This window comes from Poeciliopsis prolifica, unplaced genomic scaffold, assembly GCF_027474105.1.
Source record: "Poeciliopsis prolifica strain line A6 unplaced genomic scaffold, Auburn_PproV2 SCAFFOLD008, whole genome shotgun sequence".
In the NCBI taxonomy this organism is placed as follows: Eukaryota; Metazoa; Chordata; class Actinopteri; order Cyprinodontiformes; family Poeciliidae; genus Poeciliopsis; species Poeciliopsis prolifica.
Window position 1 is genome coordinate 2,398,905 of NW_026562383.1, and position 16,525 is coordinate 2,415,429.

Here is a 16,525-nt window from a genome sequence, read left to right on the forward strand (position 1 = left end):
CCAACAAGAAAGCTGCGGGGCGCTGTGGGATGTAGGTCCAGAAGTGTATTACAAGCTTCAGCGCCTTTCAGACCAGCTCTGAGACGCCTGAAAGACATCATCCCAGAGGTTTTCACAGTGCAGACACAGAACCACAAGAACTCCCTCTAATTAAAACAAACTGTGGAAACCGTGGGTGTGCGTGTGTGTGTGTGCGTGTGTGTGTGTGTGTGTGTGTGTGTGTGTGTGTGTGTGCGCGCACCGAATGCACCTGGGAAGACTCAATGTGCTGTTGAGCCAAATAGTTGCTGGAACTTTCTGTGGTTGTTTTAAGACCTGGAGAACTTACTGACGTATTTATTATTTATTTTTTTTTTTGCCTCATTGTAATTTGCATTGAACATAAAAATGCTGAGAGACTGCAAACGGCACCGCAAGTTCAATATTCACTCCAAAGAAATAAAATTTTGTAGTTATTTTTTTTATCACGCTTCCACCATAAAGTTCAGTTGGGTTTATTTGGGATTTTATGCTCAGATGACCACAAAGAAGCACATAACTGCAACGGAACTATTTCTTCATTCTTTCAGATAAAAAGTATGGAAATGTCGAAAGCATAGCTATAGTAGACATTTATTAGCTTTTCGGGTCCCTGAGTCATTGCGCTGTGAAAGGTGCCTGGCAATAAAATAACAGCTGCCGCAACTGTTTTGAGTTAGGTCTTTGTCGCCCTTGCACATTTCCAACCTTGTCCTACACCTGCTCATCCTGGTGGGGTGGGGGTGTGGTGGAGGTCGCGTTAATGTGTGAGAGGTCAGCAGAGTCTCTGCAGGAGGCAGCAGGACGGCTCTGCACGTCCACAGACTGACAAGTCTTCACATTCCACTTTTCAAAGTAGCTTAATCTGTTTGGGTTCATCGTTCAAAGTCTCATTTTCACCATGTCATTCATTCGTTCATGCATTGATTGATCAATATCGCATAATTCAACCTAAATATTTAGTTAGCAAGCTAGTATTTGAGTTCTAACTAAATATTTTGTTAGCTCCAACCTACATTGTTAGCCAGCTTGGTAACTTTTTCCTTTAGTTTGGGACTAAATATTAAAATGGAGTTAGCAAACTAAATATTGAATTTGTAAATGAATTATTTAGTAATTATTCAGCTTACCACATAAATATTTAGTCTCAAAATGTAGTTTGCAAGCTGAATATTTAGCTCCAAACTAAGTATTTAGTTACGAAGCGCAATATTTACTTCGTGCTGCTCCCAACAAGATGCCGCCCTGCGTGGTTGCCCATTGTTGCCCATATCAGAAACCGCTACTCCCTTTAATATCCATCAGATTCACTCTTTTCACTCAGTTTTTGCTCTTGTGCTTCATGTGAGTCATATTTTTCATTTTAATTTAGTAAATTTTCCACCAATCCAGGGAAATTGCCTTCAGTTTAATCAGAAGATGACTATGATTCCTGTGTGTCAGCTCAGAAAGCTGATCTGAAGGACATCACAGGGTTTTTATGTTGACCTGTCGGTCTATTTCAGCCACATCCCATCGCATCTGTATGAATATCTGATGGAGTGAAGCTTTATTTTAGCATACGGATGCAGCAAAGAACCTGAAAGGGCTCATTCAAGGCTCAGGCTGTCTGCGTTTGATGTGTGTGAAAATGAAAAAGAGGCGAAGAAATGGGGCTGCAGTTCAGCTCGCTGCTGTCTCAGCAGGAGCTATTTCAAGTTCCCGGGAGAAACAAAGCAGCAGCATCGCCTTTCATGCCCAGCGTACACGTTTCACCTCCAAACGGAAACGCGGGCCGCACTGTGTGGCTATATTTAGGCTTCACCTCCAATAACGAACACAAGTTCCTGACCATCCGCCCCCTTCGGTCTTTCTCATCCTGTTGTTTTATTTTGTTATGTTTTGTTTTTGAGGGGGTTTTTGGCCCGAGGTTTAATTAAAGGGGAAAGCTTCCTGCAGTTCTGTTTTAACAGAGTTTGATTTTTTATTTTTTTGCTGCAGCTGCAGGGAGATGGACTCGTATAATTTTACAAACCAAATAGGATACGCACAGACTGCAGCCAAGATCAGCTGGGGTCAGCCAGGAATAGTCCCTGCTCTGGTCAGACTGTTGAGGAAATGACTGCTTACGGAGGGTTAAAGGACAGAAAAACAGCTGGAAGGCCCAGAAGAAATAAACAAGCCCTTCATTATTCTGAAAGGCGGTTCGTCAAGCGAGCACACAGGGGTTCTGTTCATATTTATTCACTTAAATATCTGGCATACCACCAATACTTACTTATAAGTGTTTGATTATTAACTGAATTAAATTTATTAATTGCCTGAATTGATTTCTGTCCATTTAGTTCATGGAATGTTTTGCTCATCTTTCATTTCTTTACTTATTTATTTAATTTCATTGATTGTTTGATTGACTTCTATAAAAAAAAATTCACGATTGTCTCTTGAAGTTTTTGCAACTTTGCCTTTATTTGTGTGCTATTTACTTATTAGCTAATTGATTTTTTAATTAAAAAGTAAGTTTTTTATGACATTGTTATTAACTTAATTTATTAATTTTATCTCTTGATTGATTTTTATAATTTTTTTCAGCATCTTTTATTAACTTTCTACTAACTTTTATCAACTTATGTACTTATTTTTTGTTGATTGGTTCATTAATTTCTATTTTAAAAAATCCTAATTGTTTTTTGAAAGGTCTTTGTCAACTTTTTAAATGTATTTATGTATTTATTGGTTGACTGATTTCCAGAAAACCTTTTCATTGTTTTATGGTATTTTTGTTTAATTAACTTTATTTATTTATTTATTGGTTGATTGACTTATATAAAAATAAAAAAAATCAATATTTTTTCATCGACGTTTATATAAATTTACTTTATTTTAGTGATCGGTTGAGTTCCATATTGTTCTACATGATCATTTCTGACGTTATTGACTTTTATTGACTTATTTACTTATTTGATTGATCTATCCTTCAATTCTGATGTCCTGATGTAAATTTCTAGTTTAAAACCAAATGCAGTAATAAAAAAGTAATATTGGAGAATGCAAAAATAGTAATGGTGGAGATCAAGCACAGATTTGTGGACAGACCATGCTGATTTGGTAAGTGGCTCCGTTAGCCTGGGTATAAGACGTGACAAGTGTTGCTCCACCTCAGGTGAAATTTGATCTTCAGCATCCAAAGAAGAAGAGAAACACAGTTCTGCTTATTGCATGCTTTGTAATATATTGCTTCAAATATCGCTTCATTATCCTTCAAGAACTGCTGCCTGCGTTAATGAGGAATGCAAATAGGGTTCATAACACACAACATCTGCTGTGTGTTATGAATTGAATATAGTTTGTCAGTAGAAAAGTTGCAACAACTTTTCAACAAAATAAAGTACCTGAAATCAAAGAAACAAAGAGGGGGGAAAAAAAACAAAAAAACTTGTGCTGCACTGACACCTGGTGGCCAAATTTAGCCACATTCGTGAGTCCAAGTGTCTGACATTCAAGTTGTGCTTTTGTGACATTTGAAAACAGGGATATTTGAAGTCTTAAAATTCTGGCTTTGAAGCTGTGCCCTCCCTGCAGACCTCCTCATATAAATATAGAACTGGACGCAAGCAGTCATGGCCACTTACTCAGAGTGATGAAGCAAGACCGGCTGGTTTTGAGCAGGACTTGCACTGTGGAGTGAGAACTCACATGACGGTGCTGGGTATGGCAGGCATCCCGATCACTTGGGGTAAGAGTTTAGACGAGTGGTGGCCAGCTGCTCTCCCTGGCCACCCAGACCTTGTTGGGAGAGCCACTGCTGACTCTTATAAGTCCAAAAACCGGATTATCTCAACAGTCCAGCGACAGGAGGTGGAATCCCTCTGACTGTATGTATTACCACCTTTATTTCATTTTGGCTGACACTAATCACTTGGCACAGCTGGGGACTTATGCTTAGCTTTATGGGGATGTAGGAGGATATTAAAGCAAGCACACGGCTGGAGATGGTGACCATAGATAAGTCAAGCCATTTACTGGAAATCTGCAGCTACAGTTTCCTAACTAGTGTACTAAATAATTCAGAACAGGCTATTCTAGAATTGAAACAAATCATTTTGAGACACAAACATTCGTCAGGAGTCCGTTAAAATACCAGTATGTAACCCTCATTTTAAAACAGATAAAAATTTCATGTATTTGTTGAGAAAGTCACTATGTTGTGACAGTACTTGACAGAAAATCTGTGACAAAAAATCTAGTTGCTTTTCCTTCTCCCAGAGCTAATTAGAATCAACCAATCAGAGCCAGGAGGAGTGTCTTAGCGCTGTCAATCATGCCATTCCTCACTTCTTCAATTTTTTCAGATTATCTTTCTCGTTACATACAGTCACAACATTGTGATAGTTTTAACATCCATCCATCCATCCATCCATCCATCCATCCATCCATCCATCCATCCATCCATCCATCCATCCATCCATCCATCCATCCATCCATCCATCCATCCATCCATCCATCCATCCATCCATCCATCCATCCATCCATCCATCCATCCATCCATCCATCCATCTTCGGTACACCCCTGTCCCTAGTGGGTTCAGCAGGAGCCCTAGCGCCAACCTCCAGCTAACGTTCTGGGTGAGAGGCAGAATTTAGAGAGACCAATTAACCTTTGTAGTTATGACAAACATATGAAAAACATATATTTTTTGTTATAAAAGTTACATACTGTCCCTTTAAGTCTCCACAGTTCAGCTACATTTATCCTTTTTTTAAAGTTAGAATTTATTAGTATTGAATTTACCAGAACTAAGTGAGATGAATTCTGTGTTTTTGAGTCAGTTTAGCTGCTGAAAGACAGAATTTCTGAATCAGGCTATAGACCTTGATGTGGTTTTCCTGGGTCCGATTCCAGTCTTGGGTTACTTGCTGCTATTCCTGGCTCTTTCCAGTCAAATTACTGTTCAATACATGCCACAAGAGTCCAAAAATTGTACATGTTAGCTTTGAGTATGTTACTCAAATTAATTATTTAAATAGCTCAAATAATTTAGGTAGATCTACAGGATAAGTTGTACATTCCAGTTGTAGAATATACAACTCATATGTTACTTAGAAATAGTACTAAAAAAACTAACATCTGTATGGTCAACATTGAATCAAATCCCAAGTAATTGCATGTATTTAAGATGGATATTCTCTAAAAATTGGAACCTACAAGCTCAACCTGATCAACAGCATGTGTTGATAAACTGGAAATGTTGGTGGGGTTTTTCACCAAAGTGTTTCAAACTTTGACAGACCAGGACTACTTTGTGACACTTGGTAATCATACATCAGGGCAAACACATTTTAATTCTGGGGCTCCCCAAGGCTCCTTTCTCAGTCCTGTTTTATTTAACATCTTCATAAACTCCCAGCTCAGATCATAAAGTTCCACATCGTCCCTAAACATCTGTATGCTGATGATAGGCAAGTTTATATCGCTGTCTTTGGTTTACCAACAGCTGGGTAAATAGGTCAGAACTTTCTCCAGACTAAAGTAATTCATATATTGAATAATAATATATTCAGATTATTATTATTATTATTATCATTATTATTATTATTAGACAATAAATAAATAAATGTTAATTTGAACATAAAATATGCTATTGAATCATCTTTTGACAATCTTAAATACATTGCAAGAATAAATGGTTTCCTTCCAAAATAGGACATTAAAAAAAATTGGTGCATGCTTGATTTCAGACATTAAAGGTCACTGGAATAGTAGAAGACTTCATAAATTAATACAAAACCAGGGTTTGGAAGCTTGGCTTGCTTGGCTCACAATGAAAGTTTGTCGCCAAAATTCTTGCTCTCGTACAGAACCACAAGTCTTACGACAGCTTCTGACTTGTACTGATTCACATGCAACCCAAGTAAACACATCGCTCTTACCCTTCCATTCTGAACACTTCCGCCTACGCTGCAATGGTTTGTGGGCCCTTTCTGCACGAGAAAGGCATCTTAATAATAAGACGGAGCACAAAGCTGATTTGAGCAGGGCTCTCTTTCTTTTGGCCATGAATGCAGATTCTTGTGGATTGTTGTGCAGAGAGTGGGCTTTGCAGCAAACATGTCTGATTTTGTTCAGATGTGAAATGTGTTGCTACGCGTGGTCTCCCAGTAATGTTTGGTCTCTTCTGCGAAATGTGGGGGGAAAAGAAAGTGACATAAATGTGAAAATTAGTCATCGAAAAGTCCCTTGTTTATTATTCTGCAGGATTTTATTCAGTAAAACAAAAAACAAAAAATGAAGGCAGCTTCTTTAAATCAAATTAGGATCTGCAAAAATATTCTTACTCTTCTGGATGAACTACATGAGCAAACTGGTAAGCAAAGCAATTAATATGATTCATATACTCCTATATAGATACAGTTAACATTTAATGTACAGCAGCTAAGACTGAGTTCTTGCTAACAGTAACAAGAAGACTGACAGAAAACAGTTCCAACAACAAAGCTCTCTGCTGAAGCAATGGAAGGGGCCTCGGCGCCCCCTACGGGTGTGTTCTCACACAAAAGACTCACTTCATTGAAACTCGTGGAAGTTCCTCAGGTTCACTGAGGAAACCCCTCATTGAGTCTGCGTAGACACAGCGAGCCGGAGAACTTTCCACACACTCCCTGTTCTTTCTGTCCAAATACAACCCAATTTATTTATAAAGCGCTTCTGAAAAAGCAGAAGATAGCCCAGAGTGTTGTATGAAAACAAGACAAAAAGAATAAAAGTCAAGAGCAAAACAACACTCAGCCCCAGAAACAAAGACAATGAAAAGAACATCTCAACTCACACTATCGGAAAAAGATGTGTTAAGCACCTCTTCTGCTTTGTTAATGTCATCATGTTTTCTTAATTTGTAGTTGTGCTTCGTTCATGTCTTCGTGTTTTTGAATATTTTCTTGTGCTTTTCATTTTGTAGTTGTGTTTAGTTATTTGTCGAAGTGGTTTGCACTTCAGGGCCGCCGGAGAGCTGAGGTGCTCATCAGTCACACACCCATCTGGAGGCATTGATCAGACTCTTCACAGCCATACAGAGCTCTGGCAGTAAAAACCAACAGTCATAGACAAAGTTTTGTCACCAAGGCAGTCTCTATGACAAATGCAATGAACACTTGACAACCAGGAGGTTAGCTTCTAGGAAAACAAAACACTTACGGCATAATGTGCATATTTCCACTATTCTAAACGTTTTCTGAACTGCTGTACCCCCCACATGCATTTTCTCTACCGATGTTGAATAATTGTTGCTATCAGTAAAGCTTTTCCGCTGAATCTCATCACAAAACCCTTGGCTAACTCCCGGCTGCCTTCCACAGATCAGCCAGTCGTTCATTTGAATCAAATTTATTGCTGTTATTTATGGGACCAACAGCAGGCGGAGTGAGACAGTTCCCCCGTTTTCAAAACACCGTCGCTCTGGACTCGATGACTACGTGTTGACAGCGCAAATGTTGGGGATAAAGAAGGTCGGTTTTCCACCCGGCCCTCATCAGCTTCAACACCTTCCATCTCTAGCTATTTTGTTTGACCTTCGGAGGATTTCTTTGTGCTAGAAATGAGACGTTTAGTTAGAAACCACAGGAGTGCTTTCTGGGCAGGCCGAAAAAGCTTCATCCTCCACTGAATGAGCTTACTATCGAATAAATTGTGTTGCACAAGCAAAATCCATCAAAGGTAAATTCTTGTTTGACATTTTCTTGACTTAACTTACTCTGTAGCCCAGAACAGAGGTAATAAATGGGAGAATTCATTACAAGAGCCGAACATAAAACTGTAATTTTTCACAGGACTTTCCAGCAGTCTCGCTGCTGCTGCGCTTCTGCAAGCGGAGGAGCTCCAAGGTCATCAGGAAAGATGTTTTTTGTGGCAGGGGCCAGAAATGCCGCAGAGTCGGGAAAAGAAAACGAGAGGAGGTAGGTGGTGTTTTCAATATATTTACACTGAGAAATGCAAAAGTTCACACGTTGCTAAGAGAGCTACACTTAAAGCGACGAGATGTAACTTTTACAAAAGAAAAATATGTTTTTTCCACATTTATTAAAACTGTGACCATATCATGACAGTTTGCTAAAAGACAGATAATCTGGGGGGTGGGGGGGGAATCAAGAGGCTGCTATTGGTGTCTGAAGAAATACACCGCTCCCTGTCAAAAACAACCAATCGCAGCATGGAGGAGGGGATTAGCGCTGTCAATCATCCTCATGTTGTCCCTGCAAAATGTGCAGATTGTGAAGATGAAACTGCTTACCATTACAGGAAAGCCTTTTATCTGTTGTCATCAGTGGCTATATTTTCAACAAAATATATTAAAAAACATGTACTTTTACAAACGTCACATTACCACGTTTTTTTTTTTATTATTATTATTTTTTTTATGTTTGTTTTTGTCTTCTAAAAAACATTTTGAAAAACGATGCCGTTTAATTTTCTGATCTTAGGTCGATTTACCAGAAGTTTCGAGAGGTGGATGTTTTGGACAAGAAGAAAACGGTGACGGCTCTCAAACCCGGAGAAGACCGAGCCATTCTCCTTGGACTCGGGATGATCCTGTGTTCAATCATGATGTATTTTGTGTTGGGCATCTCCGTTTTACGCTCGTGTGCAGACAGGTACTGTGTCATAGAGGTGCATCCAGTGGGACAGAGGCAGCTAGAAATAAAAGAAAAATGCAGCAAAAATAGGCAGACAGCAAGGGGGCAAAACGGAGAGAGATGAGCTGTGCCACAGGAAATGGTGATGGACAGCGCTGAGATCAGCCCTCTGGCTCTGACTGGTTGTTTCTATTTAGTAATAGGTGAAGGTAGAGGAGCTTAATTTTCCCAGATTATGTGTCTCATATTCATACTGTCACTGCATAGTGACAGTTTCAACAAGAACAACACATTTTTATTTTTTTTTTAAATAAAAGTTGCATACTGCAGCTTTAAATGATTCATTGTTTTTGTGCTGGGACCCATCACTTCCAGGCCGCCATCTTAAACCACCTGGTTCTCTTCAACAGGACTGAGTTTTAAACCATAAGTGTCAGAGTCACGCACTGCTTGACCGGCGGTGATGTCAGACCTACAGGGAAACTGAAATGTTGCTCATACGAAGATTAAACCTTTAAGGGTTGAAATGAGATGGAGTGTCTGAATTACAGCTTAATACCTAAATGGTTTTGATGAGTCAGATTTAATAAAGTCTCGGTTCTGAGAGTCCAGTGAATTGTACATTTCTGGATTCCTGCGCAGTGTTTCCTATCCCCCCCCCCCTCTGCGACCTTACAGGAAAGTTAAATCACGAGGAACAGTTTTGGCTTGTGTCACTTATCCAATCGGATTCCGACACCAAATGGTTTCTGCAGACTTTTGGGGAATTCTCCGGAGAGCGGCGGTAACGTGCTGGACTCCTACACTATGTGTGATGAAGCGTGAGAGTTTCTAGACTGTTCAGAGCATGCGCCGAGCTCCTGAGGCCAAACAGCAGTGGCTGAGTGCTGCGGTGGAGCAGCGGCGAGTTTGGTAGCAACCAGGATCCCTTCAAGATGGATGCGACCTCATCATGCACACACTGGCCTGAACAACAAAAAGAATGTGAAACTCTTGGGCTGCCACTGCTGCTACAGGGTTTCTGTCCTGCCACTGCTAGGATTGCAAGCCAAAAGATGTCAACAAGCAGCTGAAACAAACAACAACCTGCATGCTCATGGAAATCAGCATGTGTAGGTGTACTGAGAAAAGTATATTGAGACAGGACTCTGGGCCCAGACAGGAAAGGCAAAGGCAAAATTGACCAGAAAAATCAAAATAATAGCTCAAGCTATTACAATATTTGTAACCTCTTATCCTGCTTTACATTTCGATGAAGTTTTAAACCTGAAGTGAGGCAGACATTGACTTCAAGCTCAATACCACCCAGTGCTACAACTGTGGCCTGGAAAAATGCACCAGTCCTCCAGACAGGGGGGAAAATTTTTGTGCTGTCAAATTTTTGTGCTGTCAATCAACCTCGTGTACTCGCTGCTTAATGTGCTACTGACGGAAAAGCCAAATACTGTTTTACAAAAAACATTTATCCACTGTCATTGCTAACTAGCCTAAGCATTCGTGGCAGGCTATGTTGTGGTGAAACAGCTGTAGCGCAGCTGAGCATGAGAGTGATTGACAACGATAAGACCCTCCTCTGGCCAAAGTTAACTTTCCAGTTTTTTTTTATTTCCACGTTTTAAAAATAGTTAGTGTTTTCTACTGTAGGGAAGATACTAAAAACTCTCAATTAAAAAAAAAATTACTTCAGAATCTTTTTTTATTCTTTGCCTCTTTGGGCAAAGTTCACAACCTGAACTAACCGCCTTTATTCTGTGTCGATCCAGTGTGTGGACAGAGGAAGGGACGTGTGTTGTCATCAACTCCACGGTCACCGGCGACATGAACTGTTCATACAGTTGCGGGTCAGACTGCTGGAGGGTGTCCAGGTTCCCCTGTCTGCAGGTGTACGTGAGCGTCAACAACACGGGTCGAATCGGCCGTCTGTCGCACAACGAAGAGACGCAGGACGCCAACTCTGAGGTACGTCCGGCGCCAGAGAAAACACTGGGACTGGCTGAGTCAACTCAAATGTTGGCAGGAGGAGTCGACATGCTGGCTACAGCGACAGCCTCACTCCAACCACTGATCAGAAAGGGTCTGTTGGTTTCAGGGGCGCAACGATGTAACTTCCTGAGGTGAACGTGGGTTCGTTATAGTGTTACGGGCCATTGTCCTGTTTTGGTGCCACTTCAAGAGCAGTGCCCCTATATAGTGCATACCAACCTAATGCGCCTCTACCAAAATTTTAGCAATATTAAGCTCACTTCAAAATATCACAACTTCGCAATTGCATTGTTTCCATTGAATAAGAAATGGAAATAAAATCAGACGTCAAGTGACAAGTCATTAATATGCCACTCCATCATCCTCCAACTGCTTCCTGTTATCCTCTTCTCCGTGGTTTGCGCCAGTAGCTGCATTTCCTTTACAAATGTGCATAAAACTTTGTCGATATTCCACCAACGTTGAAAAAGCACAATTTTCCAAGTGTGGTCTTTCCAAAATCTGTTTAAAAATATGCTGCCGTGTTCCTCATACCACTTCTCCATCTTTTCCGCTGGTAGTAACATCTCGTTGTTGATCATGTGACTTGTGTGATATGAGAGAAGTGCTTCCACTGCAGTTTTGCGAACTACACTAAATCATTACATTGGGATGCCAAAACTTTATATCAAAATTTTCGAAATTATCGTGTTTCCATTGCGCAACTTTATTCGCGAAATGTCAAACTGCTCAATTTTATGGTCTTAAAATGTTCAACAGCAGCTAAATCCACCAGTTAGCTCATCGATAGCCGTTAGAAACATGCCACGCCATCATCTTCCAACTACTTCCTGTCGTCTTCGTTTGTGCCAGGGGCAACATTGGACTGTTGATCGTGTGACTCACCAGATGCGAAAAAAAAATTGCTTCCATTACAGTTTTGCCATAAACCAATTTCAATGCGACCCAAAAGAAGAAGCCTCATCCTAGCGCCAAAGTTTTTTTTTTATTGAAAAAGAGCTTCTTCTTTTTTCAACATTGGCCAATAAATTAAACAAATCTATTCTTAAAATGTCAAATTGTGCAATTATGTGGTGAATGGAAAAACACAGCTACTAGTTAGCATTCACTGTTGCGTAAAGCCTGACCAACCAAATGAACGTTTCGCTCGGTGTAACCTGCCGTCCTCTGCTCGCCTTGCAGTGTGTCTACGTCCCCCGGTGCCAGAAGGACAGCGCGGCCATGCGCGCCGTCATCGTCAACATCTCCCAACACCTGAAGACCAACCAGCACGTCTCCTGCTACTACGACCCCAGCGAGCAGCAGGACACGGTCCTGCTGACCCGGCTCTACGACCACGGCGCTGTCTTCCACACCCTGCTGTGGCCCTCGTGCACGCTCACGGTGGGGGCCCTCATCATCGTCATGGTGAAGCTCACGCAGTACCTCTCCAGGCTTTGCGAGGAGATAGGGAAGATCAAGAGGTGAATCACGTGCGGCGGCTCTAAAGGTCACGAATGTTGGGTGATCGACATCTGACATGTAAAGAAGATTTTTTATTTATTTATATTAATCTTTAGCAAACTTTGCCGTGACCTTTGGGAGACTTCCCTCCAGGGCCGGGGTTCTGAAAACTTCCACCCCGCAGCAGCGAGGATGTAGCTTGTTTATAGAAGCGGACTGGATGTTCCTGGCCGGAAGCTGACAGACATGGAACTGGCTGTTCCTGATAAAACAAGAGATTTTTATTTTGCCTGGTTTTTATAAAGCTTTGTAACGCATCTGAGAGGATGTGTTCAATCCAAGCACTGCGTGAGATTTTAGGGGGGAAAAAAAGTGCTGGAGTGACCAGAGTTTTCTCCAGCTGCACTGAGTAGGATAACAATGCGCTGCTCTCACCCCTCCTGTTTCTTTGCTCTGCCACTCACGCGTTGGAAGCTAAAGGAGTCCCACCCATCACTCATTCAGACAAGAGACATCCTGAGACCGGAGCTTTTCAAAGTGAAGATGTGTTGTTTTTCACTCAAGGTTATCCTCAGAATCTCATTCCAGGATATGCCTACTTGACTGCTCTGACATGTAAGAGAATGAAACATTAAAGTATCGTTGAGGTACTTCCTGATGGTTTACTGAGGTCTCATCAGCGCTTTCACATCCAAGTACGATGGATAGCACAGCAGATGAGAGAAAACAACTTTAAATCACTGACCTGCCTCAACGGGGCAGTGTTTATCAAACGCCTTGTTGCAGATTTGTTTTTTGGGTTTTGAATTTAACAAAACTAAAAGTATTTAAACAACAGAATATTAGATTTTTACTCTCATTTTTCAGTGTTTGTCATCATTTCTGCAGCTTTTTCTTAATGTCTTTGTTACTCATTTCCTCATCCAGTTGGATCAGGACTAGGGATGCAACAATACAAAAATTCCTACAGATTTCGATATTACTATTCATGTCATGGTCGATAACCGGTAATTAACAATATTGTCTATATTACATACATATTTCACTATCCTTTCGGCACCTTGAGGAAAGTGACCACAATGGTGACTTAACCTGTACTTCTCTGCTTTAGGGAAATTACCCACAAGCTCTAGCTGTGCTTCCATTGACCATATAATTGAGCAATTTGACATTTCAAAGATAAATTCACTACACAGAAACCAATTTAAAATGAAGTTGCTCAATTAAAGATTCTGGCATTAGGATAAGGTTTATGAAACATGAAAAGGAGTCACATGATCAACAGCTGGCGCAAACCATGAAGAAACAAACAACAGGAGGTGGTAGGAGGAGGATGACGTAGCGTTTTTACTATGACTTATCACATGAACAAATGAATCCATGAATGGTTTTCAGACAAAGGTTTGCACACTTAGTCATGGAAATCCAGCGACTGTGACATGACCAAAAACCATGTGATGTTTCTGTTTGCTGTGGAACGGAGGAACGCACCAAATGAGAGCATAAAGGAATGTTGGTTCATTCAAACTGTGTGCTATCTGATCAACTTATAGTTTAAATCAAATACTTTCACCACAGCAATCTGAATATGTCCCTGTTGGAAGCAGCTGAATCCTACGTCCCCGTTTCGGAGGAATCTCATGGAACCCAATCAGATATATTATACAGCGGTGTATTAGGATTATTGTAGATAGAGAAAAAAAAATCTGCCAGAAAACTCTGAATTTTTTAGCTAAATTGCAGAGATTTGTAGAAAAAACAAAACAACAAAAAAACTTCTGAGTATGAAATATATAAAAAAAGAAGGAGATTTTGAGATTAATTTTATACACTTTCTAGAAATGAGGACATTTCTTAGTTTGAAAAGCCAAAAAATGTCCTGGAAAAAAATCTGAAATTTTGAGATTAGTCTCAGAAATTTCAGATGTTTTTCTGGCAAATGTTAAAATTTCCAATTTCTTAATTTTCCTTATTTCAGGAAAATGTAATAAAAAAAATTTGTGACAAAAATGCACTGTTTTTTCTCTCTCTCTCTGTCTACAATGACCCTAATACGGCGCTGTACTTCTATGCTCTTAAGAACTGTGCATACGTCATATAGTTTCAGGTTGTAGCTGTTGGGCAAGAAATATTTTTTCACATTTTTTTCCCCCCCAAAAAATACAAAATAAGATGTCTGCTTTTCTCATTTGGTGCTGGCGGTCTGCTCCGAGACATGGCTGAACAAGTTTTTGCTCATATCCTCAAGAAAAACTTCAGTCCGTCCCAAGAGGTCGGCCTTCCACTCCCGCATTCAACCTGAATGAAGCACTGAGGGCCACACTGAAAAATAAATAAATACAAATAAATAAATCAAAGGAGAGCAAACACTTGCAGTCAAAGAGTGTGTCTGGTTGTGGTTTAGTTGTAATCAGTGCAGGAACCGGAGGAACCAAAGCTGCAGAGATCGCTGGGATTTTTCTGCTGGAGAAAAGCAGCTAACTCGTTAGCTGTAGGAAAACTGATGTGAGCAGGACTCTTTGTTGTGGATTTGCACACAGACTCTTGTGGATTGTGTGGGACTGTAGCGAACATCTCTGCTTTTGTTCAGATGTACAAGGGTGGTCCCTGAGCAGCAGTTTTCTTTCTCCCGCCTTCTCTGCAGCTGGAAATGTGAGATAATAAGGAAATTACTCATGTGATAGGAACTTTTTCATCTGATTTAAAAAAAAAAAGATTCTTCTTGCAATGCTTCTTCAGCAAAATGAATTAAAGGCCGTGTAGTTGTTCAGCTTCTGTAAGTCAAAACGGGAAACACGGGTAACGGATATCGATTCTCTGCTGTTTCACTTTTTAGAAAACGTGCGAGACAATTACAACATTTCTCCCGTTTTTTTCTTAGTAAGGCGGATGGAAAAAATGTTGCACGTTCGCAGCTAACAATAACCACCCCACTGTTTTTTAAATCTGCAGTCAGCCAGAAAAGTGCAGTCAGTGCACCACTAATTCAGACTGGGTTCCTGCTAAAGGAAAACATCGCTCCACACAAGAAAGCTATCTGCTGAAACAATGGAAGGGCTTCCAAAGCTGGAAGCCTGGAAAACAGGACATAAATAACAAAAGAAGTGAAAAACAAACGGTCAAAAATGGAAGTTGATACCTCTGAGTGAGCGGCGAGGAAGTGGGTTTTTTTAACCAGAAAAGCCAAATAAACCATCATCAACAAAGCTAAACAGAAGAAAACACGATTCTGCTTGGTTGGACCAGACGACAGGAAGCATAGTATCCATCCATCCATCCATTGTTTTCTGCTTATCTAAGAACAAGTTGTGAGGCCAACAGGTCCAGAGAGGGAAACCCAGACATTTCTCCAGGCCAGAAAGGAAACGTGAGTTCCTCCAGCGTGATCCGGGTCTTCCCCCGATCACTAAAGCATGTTCTGTTCAAGGTTCTACTCTGCAGAAGCTGATTTTTTTAGATCCAGACATAAAAAGGATTTTTAAATCCAGAGAACTTGCTGTGACCTTTAGCAGACTTCCCTCCCGGGCCGGGGTTCTGAAAACTTCCATGGAGCAACAGCGAATGTAGCTTGTTTATAGAAGCCGACTGGATGTTCCTGGCCGGAAGCTGACAGACAGGGAACTGGCTGCAAGCAGGGATTTTCCTCTGCATGGCTTCAAAACACAGTGAGGCGTCTGATAGAAGCACTTTACACATGCGTCTTATTATCATTTAAGGCAGTTCTTCTCTGGTCACATATACTGTAAAAGCTGTCTGGTCACCAGAACTCAGTCCAAGGGTGCACCAGAAGTCACATCATTAGTCACTGACTAAACATCTTTCTCCCAGAGTGACTCATTCAGTGGTGTAGTTGTAAGAAAAAAAAACATGACTTGAGAGTCTAAATATATTGTTTATAATGTTTGCTCCCTAAATTCATCAAGAATTTATAGTCCTGGTGGTGGAGGAACCATGGAAACATTAAAAGGGCAATATTATGTGTTTTCCAGCCAGATAGTGCTATTTTATAACACAGTCAAGTAACTATGTTAACTTTAATTGTTATAAAATTGCTACATTAATCAAATACAACTTAAAAAAAATGTGACTTTGTAAATGAACGCCTTGAAATTGGGCCTCTGTCTCTTTAAAAACTCCTGCTCTTTCTGAAACTCTGCCTCAAGGAAGTCGTCACAACATGGCTCCTCTATCAACCCTTTAACAACATTTTACCAGCTCAGCAGATGCACAGTTCCACCATGTGTTTGCCAATAGCTGCTGGCTAGTCTGAAGGAACTGAGTGGGGGAGCACCGCTCTGTGAGGCAGAAGCTCTGACACTTGGAAACTGCAGCTCTGAGGAGGAGCTGCCTCTTGAAGGCGGGGCTAGGCCCACCCAGGCGTTTTTGTCATTGTTTGTTCTTTTTTTTGTCAGCTGAATGGTTCCCATGGAGATTGAAGAATTTCTCAAACATCAATACAAAACTCCAAGTATGT

At 40.7% G+C, this 16,525-nt stretch overlaps 1 protein-coding gene across 1 annotated transcript; it reads left to right on the top strand.

The window, feature by feature from the left end:
* The first annotated feature begins 3,670 nt into the window (after positions 1-3,670).
* On the top strand, positions 3,671-12,891 carry kcnmb2 (potassium large conductance calcium-activated channel, subfamily M, beta member 2). The gene is made up of 5 exons (XM_055033329.1): positions 3,671-3,872; positions 7,822-7,947; positions 8,473-8,643; positions 10,389-10,584; positions 11,791-12,891. Exons 2-5 carry the CDS (start codon positions 7,889-7,891, stop codon positions 12,073-12,075), a joined length of 711 nt encoding a protein of 236 aa, XP_054889304.1. The 5' UTR covers positions 3,671-3,872; positions 7,822-7,888; the 3' UTR covers positions 12,076-12,891.
* Positions 12,892-16,525: the final 3,634 nt, after the last annotated feature.

Bases quoted from the DNA above. Each gene is read 5' to 3' on its own strand.
- kcnmb2 (XM_055033329.1), top strand. From the start codon at position 7,889: ATGTTTTTTGTGGCAGGGGCCAGAAATGCCGCAGAGTCGGGAAAAGAA. The intron at 7,948-8,472 runs GTAGGTGGTGTT...TTCTGATCTTAG, and splicing joins GGAAAAGAAAACGAGAGGAG to GTCGATTTACCAGAAGTTTC. The intron at 8,644-10,388 runs GTACTGTGTCAT...GTGTCGATCCAG, and splicing joins TTACGCTCGTGTGCAGACAG to TGTGTGGACAGAGGAAGGGA.